We start from the raw sequence: 16,024 nt of genomic DNA, 5'->3' as shown, positions 1-16,024 counted from the left end.
TTTTTTCCATCTCAAACGAACAATAGCATTTACCTTTTCTAATGTATTAATATAGATTTTGGAAATTTAGTTTGAGAATGTTGAACTTAATTTGGAACAACATTGGGGGAGAGGATATAGGGAGTTGCTTCATATTAAGGCCTAAGCTATGATACTAAGGCCCAAACTATGAGAATGAGGCCCAAAGGTGTAGTAACCCAATTCATCTGTAAGCAAAATACACAATAGTGTAAGGATCAATGCGTAAATATAAGTAATAAACAAGACAACAACTAAACCCACTAAAACCCTAGCAGCACTCTTTTATAAAACCACACTCACAAGTGCAGCTTCAACGCCACGACGCCACCCCCTCTCTTTCAAACAGCTTTCTCTCGCTATTCGCAGTCTCTTTTCTCCAAAGCAAAGATGAGACCTCCTCTAACTGGTGGTAAGAACCCTAGCCGCCGCCCCTTTTGTTTAGTTTCCATTTTTAGGTTAAAAATGTCTTAAGTCTGTGTTTGTTAAGTGAGAAACTGAACTCTGAAATGAATCTCAAAGTTGTTACCTTTAGCTCATATATGTAATGGGTATTCACTATTTAGGGTTTAAAGATAATGTCTCAAAGGTTCACTCTTTAGCTCATAGATGTAAAGTGTATTGACTAATTAGGGTTTTGTATTCAGGACGTGGTGGCGGTGGTTTCAGTGGTGGACGTGGTGGCGGTGGATACAGTGGTGGACGAGGAGGTAGCTCTGGAGGTAGAGGAAGAGGAGGAGGAAGAGGTTTCGGAGACCGTGGTGGACGTGGCGGCGGTAGAGGCATGAGCAGAGGAGGTAGAGGAGACCGTGGGCGTGGCAGAGGAGGACCCGGGGGACGTGGAGGGATGAAGGGAGGCAGCAAAGTGATTGTGGAGCCACACAGACACGCTGGAGTGTTCATTGCCAAGGGTAAAGAAGATGCTCTTGTCACTAGGAACTTGGTTCCTGGTGAAGCTGTTTACAACGAGAAGAGAATCTCTGTTCCGGTAATAATAGATAAGAGAGTTGGTTTATTGATTTAATGTTTTTTTAGATTAAATTTTTAATTGTTTTGTGATTGAATCTACAGAATGAAGATGGAACTAAGACTGAGTACAGAGTGTGGAACCCTTTCCGTTCTAAGCTGGCGGCTGCTATTCTCGGTGGTGTTGATAACATTTACATTGTATGTCTTATTCTTGTTGTTGTTACTTATTGTGAGGCTTGTTTATATATATTATATATATATATTGATTGTTTTGTATTCGTTTTGATTTAGAAACCTGGTGCTAAAGTTCTGTACCTTGGTGCTGCTTCTGGAACCACAGTCTCTCATGTGTCTGACCTTGTTGGACCCGTAAGCAAAACTCATCCCTTATTGGTCATGGTTTGTACTAGATGAGTTGTGTTGTTACTTATAATGTTGTTGTTTTGTGAATTTGGTAGGAGGGATGTGTTTACGCTGTTGAGTTTTCTCACAGAAGTGGTAGAGATTTGGTGAACATGGCGAAGAAGAGGACTAATGTTATCCCAATAATTGAAGATGCTAGACACCCTGCCAAATACAGAATGCTTGTTGGCATGGTTGATGTTATCTTCGCTGATGTTGCTCAGCCTGATCAGGTTTGCTTCTTTATTACATTTTACACTATGAATGTCTAGTCCTAGTTTTTTTTTACTGTGTAGCATTGTATAATTGTGGTTTTGGTTTTGAAACGGTGTTCTGATGATTGCAAATGATGATCTTACTTGGATTCCCCTTCAGATCATTATGGGTGATGCAAACTCCAAGTTTCTGATGCTTAAGAATATCTTGTTTTCTTATTTTTAATGTGGATTTTGATCTTGTTTTGTTTGGATTTTAGTTTTTTTTTTCTTTTGGTTTTCAAACATTTTCTTTAGTTATATTATTATTTGGTTTGATAATTTTTCTGGCAGCATTGTGTTTTATCATTCAATTGTTCTTAATGAAATGTTGTTTGTCCTTAAACCCCATGTAGGCTAGGATCGTGGCTTTGAATGCAAGCTTCTTCCTCAAAACAGGAGGTCACTTTGTTATTTCAATCAAGGCAAACTGTATTGACTCAACAGTTCCAGCAGAAGCCGTGTTTCAGAGCGAAGTGAAGAAGCTGCAACAAGAGCAGTTCAAGCCAGCAGAGCAAGTGACGCTTGAGCCATTTGAGCGTGACCATGCTTGTGTCGTTGGTACCTACCGTGCCCCTAAGAAGGCCAAGGCTGCTACTGCCGCTTAGGAAAATGCCTTTTGTTTTGTGATTTGTCTGTTTCTCAGTTTCTGCTTCTGTCTTGTGTTCTTTTTTAGAATCTGTAGTGCTTTAGAATTTTGTTAACGAGAGACCTTGAACTCATTACCAGATTTTGCTCGTTGAGAAAGTTTTAATAGTAGTTCGTCTGAGTTACTAATTTGTGGCATATGCACTTCATTCTTATTTTTGTTTTTACACCACTACATAGCATCACAATCACCAACGATGAGAGTTTGTTTGCAAGTTAAAACGCCGCACTAAATCCTCTGATGTTGTTTCATTCCCTCCCCATCTCTGTAAGCGTTTTGTGGTCTCCACCTGTTCATCATGTTTTTATTTTGCATTCAGTCGATGACAATAAACAAGTGTATTCTCTATTCCAGCTATTATGGTTTTAATGTCTTTGGTTATTTACATCTCTATTCCAGTCTACTTGTACTCCACAAACATCAGGCACAACGCTTTGAAGCGCTGGTCCTCATATCATTCCACCCTGAAAACGTAATAAAAACCACACTAAAAAAAGTTTCATTAGTTGAGGACATTTCTCATTGACTCAAGACTTGTTTAAAGCAAGTCACAAAAAGGAAGGAACATTTATCTTGCATGTCAATCACACAAGTTATAATTAACGGTCCATTAGTATGATCAATACTAAAAATGAAAATGAATCAAAACATGATGATAACATTTTACCCAAACCATTAAGTATAATATAAATTCAATAAGTTGGCTCATATTATTTTTTGGGCAATTTTTTCAAATAGTCATTTTTAAATTTTTATCACAAAAATAACATTCAAAAAAGAAAATGACCAAAACACCGTTTAACTTTAAACCTTAAATATACATCAATCATCAGAATTTAGGGTTTAAAGTTAAACGGTGTTCTGATGATTGTGATATTGTGGTATTGGTTTTGAAACGGTGTTTTGATGATTGTGGTATTTTTTTGGTCATTTAGGGTTTTAACTTTATTTTGAAAATTTTAATATTTATATTTTTTAAAAAAATTTAAAAACCTATCTCCAAAATTCCACCCCTTAACTTTAAACCCTAAATATACATTAGTTAACGCTAGGATAAAAATGTACTTTTACCCTTTAATAAAAAAAAATTTGGTCATTTTTTCATTGAAGGTTATTTTTGCGACAAAAACTTGGCTATCCTAGAAAAATTATCTTATTTTTGATTTAGAGGATTTTTAATGCTTTTATTAGAGGTCTTCCAAAATAGGCCATCAAGGAAATTCAGGTTATTTTCTCCTAATCTCATTATTTTTTCCGTCTTTAATATAATATTATTCATGTTTCATAAAGAATATCATTTTAACTTTTTATTTTGTTTTTAAAAAAGTGTTACTCTATATTTCCATTGTAAATTTTCACGTTAAATAACTTTTTTTAATTCTTTTAAATGATCAATAGATGTTTAGTTAAATCATTTTTATTTAAATAATTATATAATAAATAAAAGTAGATTCATATATTTTGGTAATTTCTTAATTTGCATGAAATGTGACACTTATTATAAAACGGTTTCCTCCTTTTCAAGAAACCGATCATGTTATTACTTATTAGTTACCAATACACATGGAATCAAAAGTAAACGTCTATAGCTAGTATTTGAACTAATGTTTCTAAAGAGAATGCTTGTGTTGGAGCTTTAGTATAAGGTCTCTTTCCTATGACTTGGAATTACTCAATTAAGTTAAGGGAATCTTCTTGACTTGTGTTATAAAGAATGGTGGGGCTTCTTGCCGTGGAACAAACGTTCACACTAAACCCATTAAGAGCAAACATATCCGCTAGGGTATCTATGTATTATTATTTTCATTGACTTTAGTGGAACACGCACATCTCTACCTTCTCCAAGTCTCCCTTTTGAACAATACCTATAGAATCCAGTAAAATATTAATGTTAGCCCTCAAATTTTTAAAGATAATATATATACGTGGAAACCCTTTTAATCCAATGATTTGACTAAATTTTTATTAATTCATCTACACCAGAAGATATTACACCAGAAGATATAAAATTCAAATTCCAGAAAATGCAAATTTATGCAAATCACGAAAAAAAATTGCAAGAGATCTTCATCTTGGTACATGACTTGTCATCGAACATGGATCTTATAGGACGGCTCGGAGTGGCGCAGTCAGACGTGTATTCTCATAAAGTGATAGAATTTTCAGTTGTAAAACCGTCTATGTAATATTTCTCATAGTTGTAATAGCATAGTTAATCAGACGTTAAAAAATATAGATATAAACTCCCAATTTTTTTGAAAATATATTTTAATTAATTATTTTAAGAAATGGTTATGACTACTAAATCTCAGTTCGGGGAAATACCATACTGAGTTTTTGATAATAGTAAACATGTTCTTCAACTTATTGTACTTTTAAGTTTCAAAAAAAAAAAAAACTTATTGTACTTGAAAATATATAGATTTTCATCACTTCTAGTTACATACAATATAAGTATTGTGTTTCCATATTATATGGTGGTCGAGAGTCACAATCAATATTTGTTACTTCTTCCGTTTAAAATTAATTGTCGTTGTAGTATAAAATATTTGTTACCAAATAAGTGTCATTTATGATTTCAATGCAATTTTTTTTCTATTAGTTTATCTCTTTTACCTCTAAATCAAATCAAAATAAACAATAAATATTTTACAAGTATGAAGTCAAATAATGAAAAATTTGACATTTAACTAATTTTTTAATTTGTATAGAAAACTCTAAAACGACAATTAATTTTAAACGGATGGTAACTATTTAACTTTCTTTTGTTTAGGAAAATTCGCACCTAGTTCATATCCCCTTGTTTATATATATTTTTTTGTAAATCCGAATTCACAATCCCATCAATTAGTCTAAATTGATGTTCATATGAATTTTCTTAAAATTTGGTAAAATATCAATTGGAGCCTACATCTGCATTCGTAAGCCTTGGGGCCAAAAGTACAAGTAAAAATAAGAAGAAAAGTAGAAGAAGGGGTAATAACTCCAGAATTATCACAAAAAGTTCCACGAAGCCATGTGTGCGCTGCCTGCTTGACCATTGACTTTTGAGCCAAATTGATTCGAGAATGTCAAATTAAATTTATTTCCTAAAAAGAAAATAAAATAACAAAGGGTAGAACCGTAATTTCAGATGACAATGGAGGGGCATTAAGGGAAAATAAAGGATGATAAATACGTGGTGAGAGGAGGTCACGAGGCTCTGCGCTGTTGAAAGGAAAGTGGATTTGGCACGATTCATCCATCCATCACCAAAGCTTATTATAGGGAAGAAGAAGAAGAAGAAGAAGAAGAAGAAGAAGAGAATCTGCGAGCGAAGTCTCACTTTGGTTTTAAGAATTAGGGTTTGGAGGTGAAAGCAGCAATCATGAGGGAGGTTGTTGTGCACATATACGATGCGACCAACAGTGGATCGGAGGAGATTGATAATAGGTTCCATAAAGACGGGATCGGTCCTGTAGTCGTCGGCGGCGGCGGCGGCGGCGGCGTATTCCACAGCGCGATTCAGGTCATCATCGTCTCTAGTGACGTCTCTCTCTATCTGCTTCGTTTATTGTGTATGGATCTGGTTTGTGTATTTGACTGCAAAACCGAAGCCCTTCTTCTCTATAAGAGATCTGAGACTTTGACCTCCAAGATCTTGTCAAATTCAGTGATGCTTGATTGATCTCTCTGATTGCGAATACCACCTTCCCTTTTAGTGATCAATTAACGAGAGAGACTCCAAGCGCTTTTGACTTTTTTGGTGTACCAGGCTTGTTCATGTTATTTTCTTTGTGCAGGTGTATGGGGATGATGAATGGTCTTTTGGGTATTACTGTGAACAAGCAAGTCGTGTGTTCAGCTGTCCTAGTACCAAGAACCCTATGTACACTTATCGTGAGAAGATTATTCTCGGGAAGACTGATTGCTCCATCTTCACGGTTGATCAGATACTGCGTGACCTCACCAGGGAATGGTCTGAATACACTTATGATTTGTTTTCCAAAAACTGCAATCACTTCTGCGATGTACTCTGTGACAGGCTTGGTGTGCCTAAGCTCCCAGGTAATATTAAGCCGTTATTTTGGAATGTTAATAACCATTCTGTGTATTGTTGGTTGGGAAGGCTAATGTGATTGTTCTCTTAACAGGTTGGGTGAATCGCTTTGCTCATGCTGGTGACACAGCCTTGGGAGTGGCAGTAGACACAACAATGCCGGTGGGTTCTCTCTCTCTCTCTCTCTTGTTTTGATTCTCTGCAATGTAAATGTGTGTTCTCTTGTAAACTGGGATTTTTTTTTTTTCAGGTAAAGGAAGCCAAAACTGAACTTGTATTAACTAGTAAAGTGGCGAATCGCTTCTTTTCGGATGTTTCATCGGATGTAACTAATAGTTCCAATGGCCCACCACAACGGCCTGGAACTAGCAACAAATCAGACAATGGGAAAATGAAAATGCAAGGCTCTTGGAAAATGGTGGCTAAACGTAGTAGGAGTTCAACAAAGCGTGCTAAGAAACAAGTTGCACGTTCTCAGGATATCGAAGCAGAATACAAGAGTGCAACAAGTACTTCAGCCGAAGGAGATTCTGGATCAGAAAAGGTTTTCATTAACTTCTTTCCCCGTTTTGTGCTGCTATCGTCGCTGCTTCTCTAGGGGTCTCGTTATGCTAATGCTTAATTCTTTCGATAATGGCAGCTTGGTGTTTCTGTTCTAGGCCAGCATTTCGCAGAAAGAGTAGAGCATGTTCCGTTAAAGAAACGGAGATTTATGGTTCCCTCTCCATCACCTTTGAATAGGTCCTTTGCTCGTGATGAAGACTCACAACTTCGTGCGCAGATCAAACACTCTCTGCCCGTTTCACGGTTGAATCCTAATTTAATGGGCGGGAAAACATCAAAAGTCTCTGATGATAAACCTGACTGCGGCGGTCATGACTTCTTTGGTATTAAGATACTTGCAGAGGTTGCTTGCAGTAGTGGTATGAGTAGCGAAATTACATCCGCAGTAGACCGTCAGCTTGTTGAACATGTACGAGAGCAAGATGCTTTGACCTTTTCTCCTAATGATTCATCAACCGGAACTGTTGATGTCTCAGGGAAAGATACTACGATTGTGTCCAGTGACAAGGGTGGGGAAGGCAAGAGCAAAATCGTAGTGCCTCAAAATGCTTTGGTTGATACTTTGGGTAACGCTTCGGCTGCTGATCAGAGTGAATCCTCAACAGATAGGCCAAGGGAAAATTTGGAAGCTGGTGATAGCAGAAATTTAGCACCTCAGAGTGAGCCGGCTACCGTGTCAGAAAATGTATCTGGTGATGATCGCACTGGAAAGAGTAAGAATTCTGAATGCCTTACAGATGATAGGTTACATTGGGATTTAAATCTTCCAACAGATGCATGGGGTCAGCCTTGTGATGTAGTCGATGAGACATCCAGAAGATACTCTGATGGAGAAGTCACCGAATCCATTACTGAGAGCAGACATGTTGAGGGTAGCAAGGACTACTCGACTGGCCTGATTGCATCAGATGTGTGCATGAATTCTCAATTGTTGTCTGGGCCTAGTGCTGAAGAATCTGTTCGAAATGGAAAGGAGTGCCAATCTGGTTATGATTCCCAGTTCGAGGATGGAGAGTTGAGAGAACCATACCCTTGGGAAGAAAACGAGGGTGATAGTGAAGATGTTGAACAAGTGGATTATGGGTCTGAGCCAGAGAATGAGCGGTTGTACTCTTTGGCTGAGAGTAATGAGAATAAGCTAGAGGACATTAAGAAGGAAATCCTGGCAGAGACAAAGTGTGGAGCTGTCAAGTGTAAATCTAGCGATGTGCATGAAGGAAACAATGATGTAGAGAAGCATGTCGTGGTTTGCATGAATAATTCACATTCAAAAGGGTCTTCTCCATCAAGGAGCTTCAGGTCAAAACAATTCAGGGAGTCACCTTCACATGAACCCATCCGAAGGAGAAGGTAAGCTATTTCGGCTGAAAATGGCTGTCATTTCGTTATCTAATTATCATGGATTGGTTCCTTTGCTAACTAAAGTGATTTCTCTATTTCAGGCCTGATAGCTACGAAGAGCTTAGTGAGAGAGACGTTGGTCCAAATAAGTTCGTCGGGAGAGAGAGAACAGAGATGCGTATGCAAAACAGGAGTCCTAGGAGAAGACAGTTCAGCGGCTGGGATTCTAGACGTCGCTTCTCCCCACCTATATACAAAGATGGTGAATACCGTTTCAGACGTCAAGCCGTTGTGGAGGACCGAGTTATGTTGAGTGGCTTTGATCAGCCAGGCCCAAGTCCTGGTTCTCATGGCTATGTTCGTAGGCATTTCTCAAATGAAGGATACCAGGGTCGGTTCAGAAGGTTTCCAGATGGCAATGGGAATCGTGATTTCAGAGACGCAAATCGTTCCTTCCCTCCCGGTGAGGCGAACGACTATCCAAGTCGCATGCACATCAACCGGATGAATGGTAGGAGAGAGAGAAGGAACTCCCCTCCCGTCTTCAGGAGATTGCACGACCCTCAATCACGGTCCAGGTCCAGAAGTCGCTCTCCAGTTTCATGGAACGGGCGGAACAGATCTCCTCAAGGGTTCCGGGGCGAAGAAAACAGGATGGAGAGAGTGAGGTTCCCGTTCCAGAAACGGTTTCCTCTCAACCAAGAGACGGGATTCATGTTGCAGCAAAGAAACCAGCGAAACTCAAGGTGTTTTGATGGGAGAAACAATGATGGCGGTTGGGAGAATCATCATCATAATAACTTGAGGGGAAGAACAGGAAGGATGTTTAGATCAGAGCAGAGATTTGACAACAACATGAGAAGGGTGAACTCGGAGAACAATAGTAATTTCAGACCATATGTGCGGCATAATAATAATAATAGAAGGTTTGGTGATGGTGATGGTGGTGGAAGCCGAGGAGAAGGGTTTAAGTATGAGGGAGCGGAGGAGAAGAATGAGAGCATGTATGAGATGGTGCACCGGGCTCAGGTAATGGAAGAAGATGGTGGACGGTTAAGATTAGATGGAGAACAACTAGACACTCTTGTTTCCAACGACAATAAGAAGAAGAACGAGGCGTCATTAACAAATAGAATATGACACTTTTGGGTTTTGGTTGGTTCTCTTTTTTTTTTTTTTTTTTTTTTTCTCATCTTTTGTGTTTAGCAGTTAAACGACACCAGAGTTTTAGAGAGGCAAAAGAAATGCCTGGTGACGTTGATTTCTTCTTCTAGTTTAGGGTTTAGAGTTTGGTTCACTCCTGTTTCTAGAGGCTTGTATCACCATAATACGTGTGGGTTTGCTGCCACATACGTAACATTGTATTGCAACAAGTTCTTGAAGTAATGAGCTTTCCGTCTCTGTGGTCTCTTATTTTATAAGCAGCTTAAACTAGTAACTTGAAGCCTTTGGTAATGCAGGAACTGTGAGGAATGACAACTCAAGGTTAGCAAAAATCTACTCATAATAGTCTATCTATATATTCATTGGCGGGAATTCACTGCTTGTTTAACATGCTTTGGTTAAATTTACTGAAATCAGCAAAGGAAGAATATCTGGAGCTTCTTCTATCTTCTAGAGAAGTCTCGTGCGTGTCAAATCTCTGATCCTCGGACACCACAGGAGGCAACCCCCCACCTGCAGCTCTTTTGGAATATCAAAGAAGAACAACTTATTAAAGCTAAACAGGAAACTGAACCTTTCATTTGTCTGAACTAGTCCAAGTGTTACGAGCTTGTCAGTATGGCTTCCTTTCGAATGTCACCTCAAACAATTCAGGCAATGGGAACTTGAGAATGCAAGGCACTTGGCTCAAAAGGGTGGGGGGTTGCTTAAACACTGCCAAGTAGAGAGAGAACAAAGATGAAGATGCAACCTCCAATCAGGGAAAACAAAGCCGTCTGACACTGAGGTTCACTGGTCTAGAATTTACTCATCTGTATCCAGTTACTCTGTGTCAAACCATTTGTTTTGCATACAATTCAAAGTTCATCTTTCATCACGTTTCTTCTTCCCTTTCCTAGCGACTTGCTCAACTTTCTTTCACACCACCGCGTGATCCATATTATATCTCTAAACTGTTGTTGTGTGCACTCGAACCACTTGTATAAGCTCCTATACTATATAACTGCATCTTAATTGGTGGAATGAAGATGGTACTAAGACTGAACACAGGGTGTGGAATCCTTTCCGTTCTAAGCTGGCGGCTGTTAGAGCATATGCATTCATCCTTGTGCTGAGTCTAGTAGTTCTAGAAAAAACATTCAGCTAAGCATAACAGACACCAACAATGATAAAACTTGTTTTGCAAGTTACGTAGAGCTTACTTTTTTTTTTGAGCAAACGTAGAGCTTACTTATTACATAAAATCAAAGCTAGAGAAATAACAGGCTATGACATCAATACTTTACGGCTGATTACTCCATTAATTAATACGAAATCAGAATCGCTGCATCCCCTCAACATCTAACTAAGAAGGTAGGGGATTATTGAAAAAGAAAGAAACTGAAGACACGAAAAAAAATGCAAACTATTAAAAACAGTTTGTCAGAAGTGGGATTTGAACCCACGCCCTCTCTCGAAGACCAGAACTTGAGTCTGGCGCCTTAGACCACTCGGCCATCCTGACTATTTGTAGAAATTCACATTACGAAATTACTTATATATATTTATTCAGTTATTCTCTACTACCATAACATGGCAATAAAACGATTTCTTAAGCATTTACGTGGGAAGTACAAGTTATGAATTCATTATTTAGTACAGGGTTGCTTAAATAGTGAATTCGTGTGAAGATTAAAGACCAAAATCATGCAATTACATCCTTTGTTGTTGTTCCATTCCCTCCCCATCTCTGCAGGCGTTCTGTGGTCTCCTCCACCTGTTCATCATGTTTTTATTTTGCATTCAATAGATCTCAGTGAACAAGTGTATAGGCTATTAATTATGATTTTAATGTCTTAGGTTCTTTACCTCTCTATTCCAATCTATCTTGTACACCAAAAACATCAGGCATAGCGTTTGAAGCGCTGATCCTGCTATCATTCCACTCCAAAGCCCCTGAAGACATACAAAGTAACAAAACCATAATATAAAGACCATCCACAATGACATTTTTGCGTGAGTCTCTCAAAAACAAAATAATATAAAATTAGGAGAAAGATGACAATCGTTTTTATTTGAAGTTCAGCTAAGCTTTTGAAAAACTTATCTGCCATTCGAGACTTTTCTAATGGTTAGTATTCAAAAATATTACTTTTTGTCTAGAAATTTAAGAAAGTTTATCTCTATTAAAGATGCCTTAAGCATTTCCAATGGAGAATTCTTGAGATTTTCAACACAAATATATGTGTAAAATATAGAGATACTAATAGTTAATTATGAGTATCTCAAAAGAATGAAATTTTAGAATTTTTACTCTAGTATATTTTTATAACTTGGATGAGATATTAATTCTCTTAATTAGGGTCCTAACGACTTGATAGTTTCACTACTTGAGTAGATTTAAGCTGTTACTGTTTGTTATGTCAGTCCATAAATTCACTTACCATCACTCCCAAGTTTGCTCCGTAACCAAGAAAATAGCCAAAGGGAATGCCGAAAATGAAGTAACAAGCCACGTTGATATAAGCCACTGTGCGTTGCCAACCACCTCCAATAGCCACACCTTAAAAAGACGAATAAACCGACATGATTATAATTTTATTACACCTCTGGTTTGGTTTACATGAAAGACTTTTAGACTTTTTGTACCGGTAAGAACTTGCTGCACGCCGTTGAGAACCATGGTTATACCAAGAAGATAAGCTAGCTTAGACACAGCACGCTGAAGTACTTGGCTATTTGTAAACATGATGGCAAAATGGTCTCTGGCTATGATGACAGCCACCATAAAGACAAGACCGATGATGAGAGACTCGAACAGTGCAACATAGACAGAGTATTTCGCTGCTCGTGGACGGCCCTTGCCAAGCTCAGTTCCGACAATCATACTAGTAAAGTAGACATGTGTGGGTTATAAGCAGGGCCAGCTCAATATATTAGAGTTAGTAAATTTTAATAGAAATATTATGTTTTTCTTGAGTTTTGACTCAAGCGTATAAACATATAAAATTTTATTTGATATTTTAACAATAAAAATTAGTAATATCATGTTTTAATGTTGTTCAAATCTATGTCAAGCATGCTAATGAAAAGAATCTAAACCTCTAATATTACAAGATTTGGAATGGGCCCAGAGCGGTCGCACTGACCGCCCTCCAAACTTAGGCCGGCCTTGGTTATTATCAGTTGAAGAAGTAAGCTGAGCAATAGGTTAAAAACTAATGATGTGTCAGGTAGTGATGATGATACCTTATAGCAATGTTTACTCCAACGAACAACATGAGCTCCACATTGTTGACATTCAAGCTGAAACGTAGGAAGTGTTAAAGAGTTAATACAAGCATTCAAAGTTTTTTGGAGGTAAACATGTTGAAAAACTCACCATATGGAAAGGGAATCAACAGCTATAACATCGTTGTCAAGGCGACCAGAAAGGACGATGATACTCATCATATACCATAATTCAAGACAAATCATAACAGCGGATTCAATGGATAGTCTAACGAAAGCCCCAATATCTCTAAAAGCCAACCAAGATAAACCAGACCAGCCTTCGTTACACCAACCAACAACATAGACGATTAGAGAGATTGCTGTTCCCCAGTTGATGATATTAAACGCCAAGGCGGCACCATTTGTTCCCCAACCAAAGACTATTATAAACAGCCATAGCATAAAGACGTGTAGTAAAAGGGCACTAAACCCAATAGAAGTCATGACGACTACTTTTCCCTGCGCTATAAGGAACTTAGTTGTAGGGAAAGTGAAGGCCAGTGAGAAGAGCTGAGGGATGGTTAGAAGAGTGAATTCTCCAGCTGAAACCGCAACCTCCTCAGATTCACCGAGAAGTCTCAGAACCGGTGTGGCAAAGATGTATATAGGGAGGAAGACTAGGCAGGAAACTAACGAGATAATCCAGGCTCTCTGCATGTAAATTCCTAACTTATTGACTTCACCAGCTCCAAATGCTTGGCTACAGAGCGTTTCAAGTGCACTACTCATGCCAAGCTACATGTTTCAAAACCAAAGATAATTAGCTTGTTTCAACTAATATCACAATAGGAACATCTCCATTGAGAATTTCTTACAAAGTTAGACAGAGAATTAAATATAATTTCGATTTGAGATATCATGAAATATAACCTGATAGCATTTCCGTTGGTAAAACACTCAATGAAATTTTCAACTTACAAAAATAAAATAAAATAAATGAAATAGAGGACAAGAGTATCTCATTTACACATGTTTGGGTTTAAGTGGTTTTAAGTTTTCTAAAGATAATTAAATTAAATCAAATATTTGAATATATTAAAATATTAATATTAATTAGTATAGAATTTAAGTTGAGAAACTTATGCTGCCATTAATCACTTTATATTTGATTCATTTAATAATTATATAGATAAAGATTTAATTAAATAATGAGCTAAATTAGAATATTAACTTAAAAAGGTTAAAATACTCATTTTGAAATTTTTGATTCTTGATTCCATATGAGAGGTTTGAAAGACGGAAAAAGCATGTAGCTATAAGGAGAAAGTGGAGAGACTGAGTACCAGGAAGCCGAAGGAGAAGATGCCGATGACGGAGAGAGAGATGGAGACGGCGGAGAGCTCGATCTCGCCGATGTGTCCGACGAAGACAATGGTCATGAAGCTAACACCGAACTGGCAGATGGCATCGAAAGCAACCATACTAGCAAACATCCACAACTTCCCCGACTCGGTAGACAAAACTCGCTTCACATCGCTCCAAGTCCTAGCCGGCGCGTAATCCTCCTCTGCCTCGCCGCCGTTCGCAAGAAACGGTGTCCTCGGGTCCATCTCCTCAAATGTTAAATCAAAGCTCTCTCTCACTTCCCTAAGCCTCTCTCTGAGTCAATTGTGGCTGAAGAAGTAAACGTAGTTTATATAACAAAGGCCAGCGCTTAATCACGCGCTTCTCTCTCCCCTTCAGTTTTGTATACTAGTCAAAGACGAAATGCTATGGACAGCCGCCTTTGTTTTAAAACTGAACATGAAATCTAAGACATTGGTTCTGTCTATTTGTTTGTAGTAAATATGCTAATCTGTGTTAGTAAATGAACTTAAAAAAAAATGAACTTCAAACAAAGACATGAAGTGAAGGCGTCATGTTCCTCTTTAGTGCTTTTCTTTTGACGACAAAGGCACATTCACTAGTAAAAGTTTGGCATAGAAAAGTCGTTGCATGAAAGTTTATAATTTAAATAAATAATAAACTTTTTTTTGCTACATGAAAGTTTATAATTATTCAATAATTTTTTTAAAAAAAATTTGAACCCTAGTGATAATATTTAGTAAGTGGTCTCGAAAAGGAATCTTCCAAATATATATCCATTTAATCTGGAATCAAATTGTGTTTCCAAAAGTAGGCCATGTCTTTATGTGGTCAATAATATAGGAAGAAGAGTCAGACAAGGTATCCTACTGCCGAGTTGCTGCTATTTGGTTAATTAAATAAATTGAGTTATGTTTTAGACATCATTAGAAAATCTGTGATCAGATTAGTCGTTATTACTGTCCAGACATAGGCCTAAATACCCCAGTCAATCATTTTTAAAAGATTTGAACCCTAGTGATAGTATTTAGCAAGTAAATCAGATTTTAGGAAAAAGTATTTTAGCAAGTGGTCTCGAAAAGAAACTTCCAAAGATGAAGACAACGCTCGAACCTGGTAGCCAATAAAAATCCATCTAAGCTGGAATCAGAATTGAAAGGTTGTGGTTTCCAAAATAGGTCATGTCTTTACGTGATCAATAATATAGGAAGAAGAGTCAGAGAAGGTATCCTCATGCGTTTCTACGGAAACTGCTCCAGCTTTCCTTTTTGGTCTTCGTCGTCATTATTTGCATTTATTTAACATTTTTAAACCCTTGACATCAACCAGAATACCAGAGGGAAGATGATGACATTTCTCATTGACTTAAGACTTTTATTTAAAGCATGTCAAAGAAAGAGCGAAAAAGAATCTCTTGCATGTCAATCGAGCCAAACATCTGAAATATGTAAGTACTACGTACGGGAAAAAAAATCTTTATTTTTATAAATTTAACATATAATTTGAATACATATTAATATTACACTTTGGGTTTAAAGTATACTAACAGTATATGTTGTCTCGACTATTCTTGGGTGTTAAGAGTAACGAAGTGTTAATGTGCATATGCATAATAAAACCATAAAATATGTATAATATATAAATCAGAACAATTTACAGCGTTAATAAACTAAAATACTTAATATTTTGAAACTATTTATAAATTTTATTACATAAAATATTTTTAAATTTTACAATTTTTAGTTGTTTATTTGTTTTGGGTGTGATAGCTAATTGTAATTATTTAGTAATGTATAATTACACAAAATCTGTCAATAATAAGTAAAAAATAAGTAACCGTGTTTTAACTTTACACATACAAAAAAAAAAACTTAGACGATCAACACAGAAATTAGACGGTCAACACGGAAATTAGGCGGATCAACGCGTAGCTATACCGATTTGGACATATTCGTCGCGATCAACCTTCGAACAACGTATAAACGGCCGTGTTTTTGAACAAGGGTTAAAAGATATAGATTTCAACAGTCTACAACAGCTCAAAGAAAACCAGATCACCCTAATGAT

The 16,024-nt window shown here is 37.3% G+C and overlaps 3 protein-coding genes and 2 non-coding genes across 5 annotated transcripts; 3 read left to right on the top strand and 2 right to left on the bottom strand.

Moving 5' to 3' along the window:
* Positions 1-270: 270 nt before the first annotated feature.
* Positions 271-2,416, top strand: LOC106361337 (rRNA 2'-O-methyltransferase fibrillarin 2). The gene is made up of 6 exons (XM_013801068.3): positions 271-430; positions 666-1,006; positions 1,090-1,185; positions 1,279-1,356; positions 1,446-1,622; positions 2,000-2,416. Exons 1-6 carry the CDS (start codon positions 409-411, stop codon positions 2,249-2,251), a joined length of 966 nt encoding a protein of 321 aa, XP_013656522.2. The 5' UTR covers positions 271-408; the 3' UTR covers positions 2,252-2,416.
* LOC125577482 lies at positions 1,730-1,802 on the top strand. Its single transcript, XR_007315894.1, has one exon. It is a non-coding gene; the product is annotated as a small nucleolar RNA snoR60 (small nucleolar RNA).
* Positions 2,417-5,477: 3,061 nt separating the features above from the next.
* LOC106359046 lies at positions 5,478-9,637 on the top strand. The gene is made up of 6 exons (XM_013798806.3): positions 5,478-5,800; positions 6,075-6,339; positions 6,426-6,493; positions 6,582-6,875; positions 6,972-8,245; positions 8,338-9,637. The coding sequence occupies exons 1-6, from the start codon at positions 5,660-5,662 to the stop codon at positions 9,374-9,376; spliced, it is 3,081 nt and encodes a 1,026-aa protein (XP_013654260.3). The 5' UTR covers positions 5,478-5,659; the 3' UTR covers positions 9,377-9,637.
* A 1,183-nt stretch (positions 9,638-10,820) lies between these two features.
* On the bottom strand, positions 10,821-10,904 carry TRNAL-CAA. The gene has a single exon. It is a non-coding gene; the product is annotated as a tRNA-Leu (tRNA).
* A 69-nt stretch (positions 10,905-10,973) lies between these two features.
* LOC106361338 (protein DETOXIFICATION 35-like) lies at positions 10,974-14,422 on the bottom strand. The gene is made up of 7 exons (XM_048737763.1): positions 13,936-14,422; positions 12,762-13,387; positions 12,629-12,685; positions 12,029-12,267; positions 11,824-11,942; positions 11,249-11,335; positions 10,974-11,156 (listed from the first exon to the last, which is right to left on the bottom strand). The coding sequence occupies exons 1-7, from the start codon at positions 14,200-14,202 to the stop codon at positions 11,085-11,087; spliced, it is 1,467 nt and encodes a 488-aa protein (XP_048593720.1). The 5' UTR covers positions 14,203-14,422; the 3' UTR covers positions 10,974-11,084.
* Between the last annotated feature and the right edge of the window lie 1,602 nt (positions 14,423-16,024).

The sequence above is a fragment of the Brassica napus genome, chromosome A8, assembly GCF_020379485.1.
Source record: "Brassica napus cultivar Da-Ae chromosome A8, Da-Ae, whole genome shotgun sequence".
In the NCBI taxonomy this organism is placed as follows: Eukaryota; Viridiplantae; Streptophyta; class Magnoliopsida; order Brassicales; family Brassicaceae; genus Brassica; species Brassica napus.
Note: the sequence above shows the minus strand (reverse complement) of the source record. Positions and strands in the feature narration are given on the sequence as shown.

Excerpts from the sequence above, each read along its gene's own strand:
- LOC106359046 (XM_013798806.3), top strand. The coding sequence starts at position 5,660 with ATGAGGGAGGTTGTTGTGCACATATACGATGCGACCAACAGTGGATCG. Across the intron at positions 5,801-6,074 it reads TATTCCACAGCGCGATTCAG|GTGTATGGGGATGATGAATG; the intron begins GTCATCATCGTC and ends TTCTTTGTGCAG. Across the intron at positions 6,876-6,971 it reads GAGATTCTGGATCAGAAAAG|CTTGGTGTTTCTGTTCTAGG; the intron begins GTTTTCATTAAC and ends CGATAATGGCAG.
- LOC106361338 (XM_048737763.1), bottom strand. The coding sequence starts at position 14,202 with ATGGACCCGAGGACACCGTTTCTTGCGAACGGCGGCGAGGCAGAGGAG. Across the intron at positions 13,388-13,935 it reads TCTTCTCCTTCGGCTTCCTG|CTTGGCATGAGTAGTGCACT; the intron begins GTACTCAGTCTC and ends TGAAACATGTAG. Across the intron at positions 11,336-11,823 it reads GAGCAAACTTGGGAGTGATG|GGGCTTTGGAGTGGAATGAT; the intron begins GTAAGTGAATTT and ends GTATGTCTTCAG.
- LOC106361337 (XM_013801068.3), top strand. The coding sequence starts at position 409 with ATGAGACCTCCTCTAACTGGTG. Across the intron at positions 1,007-1,089 it reads AGAAGAGAATCTCTGTTCCG|AATGAAGATGGAACTAAGAC; the intron begins GTAATAATAGAT and ends TTGAATCTACAG. Across the intron at positions 1,623-1,999 it reads ATGTTGCTCAGCCTGATCAG|GCTAGGATCGTGGCTTTGAA; the intron begins GTTTGCTTCTTT and ends AACCCCATGTAG.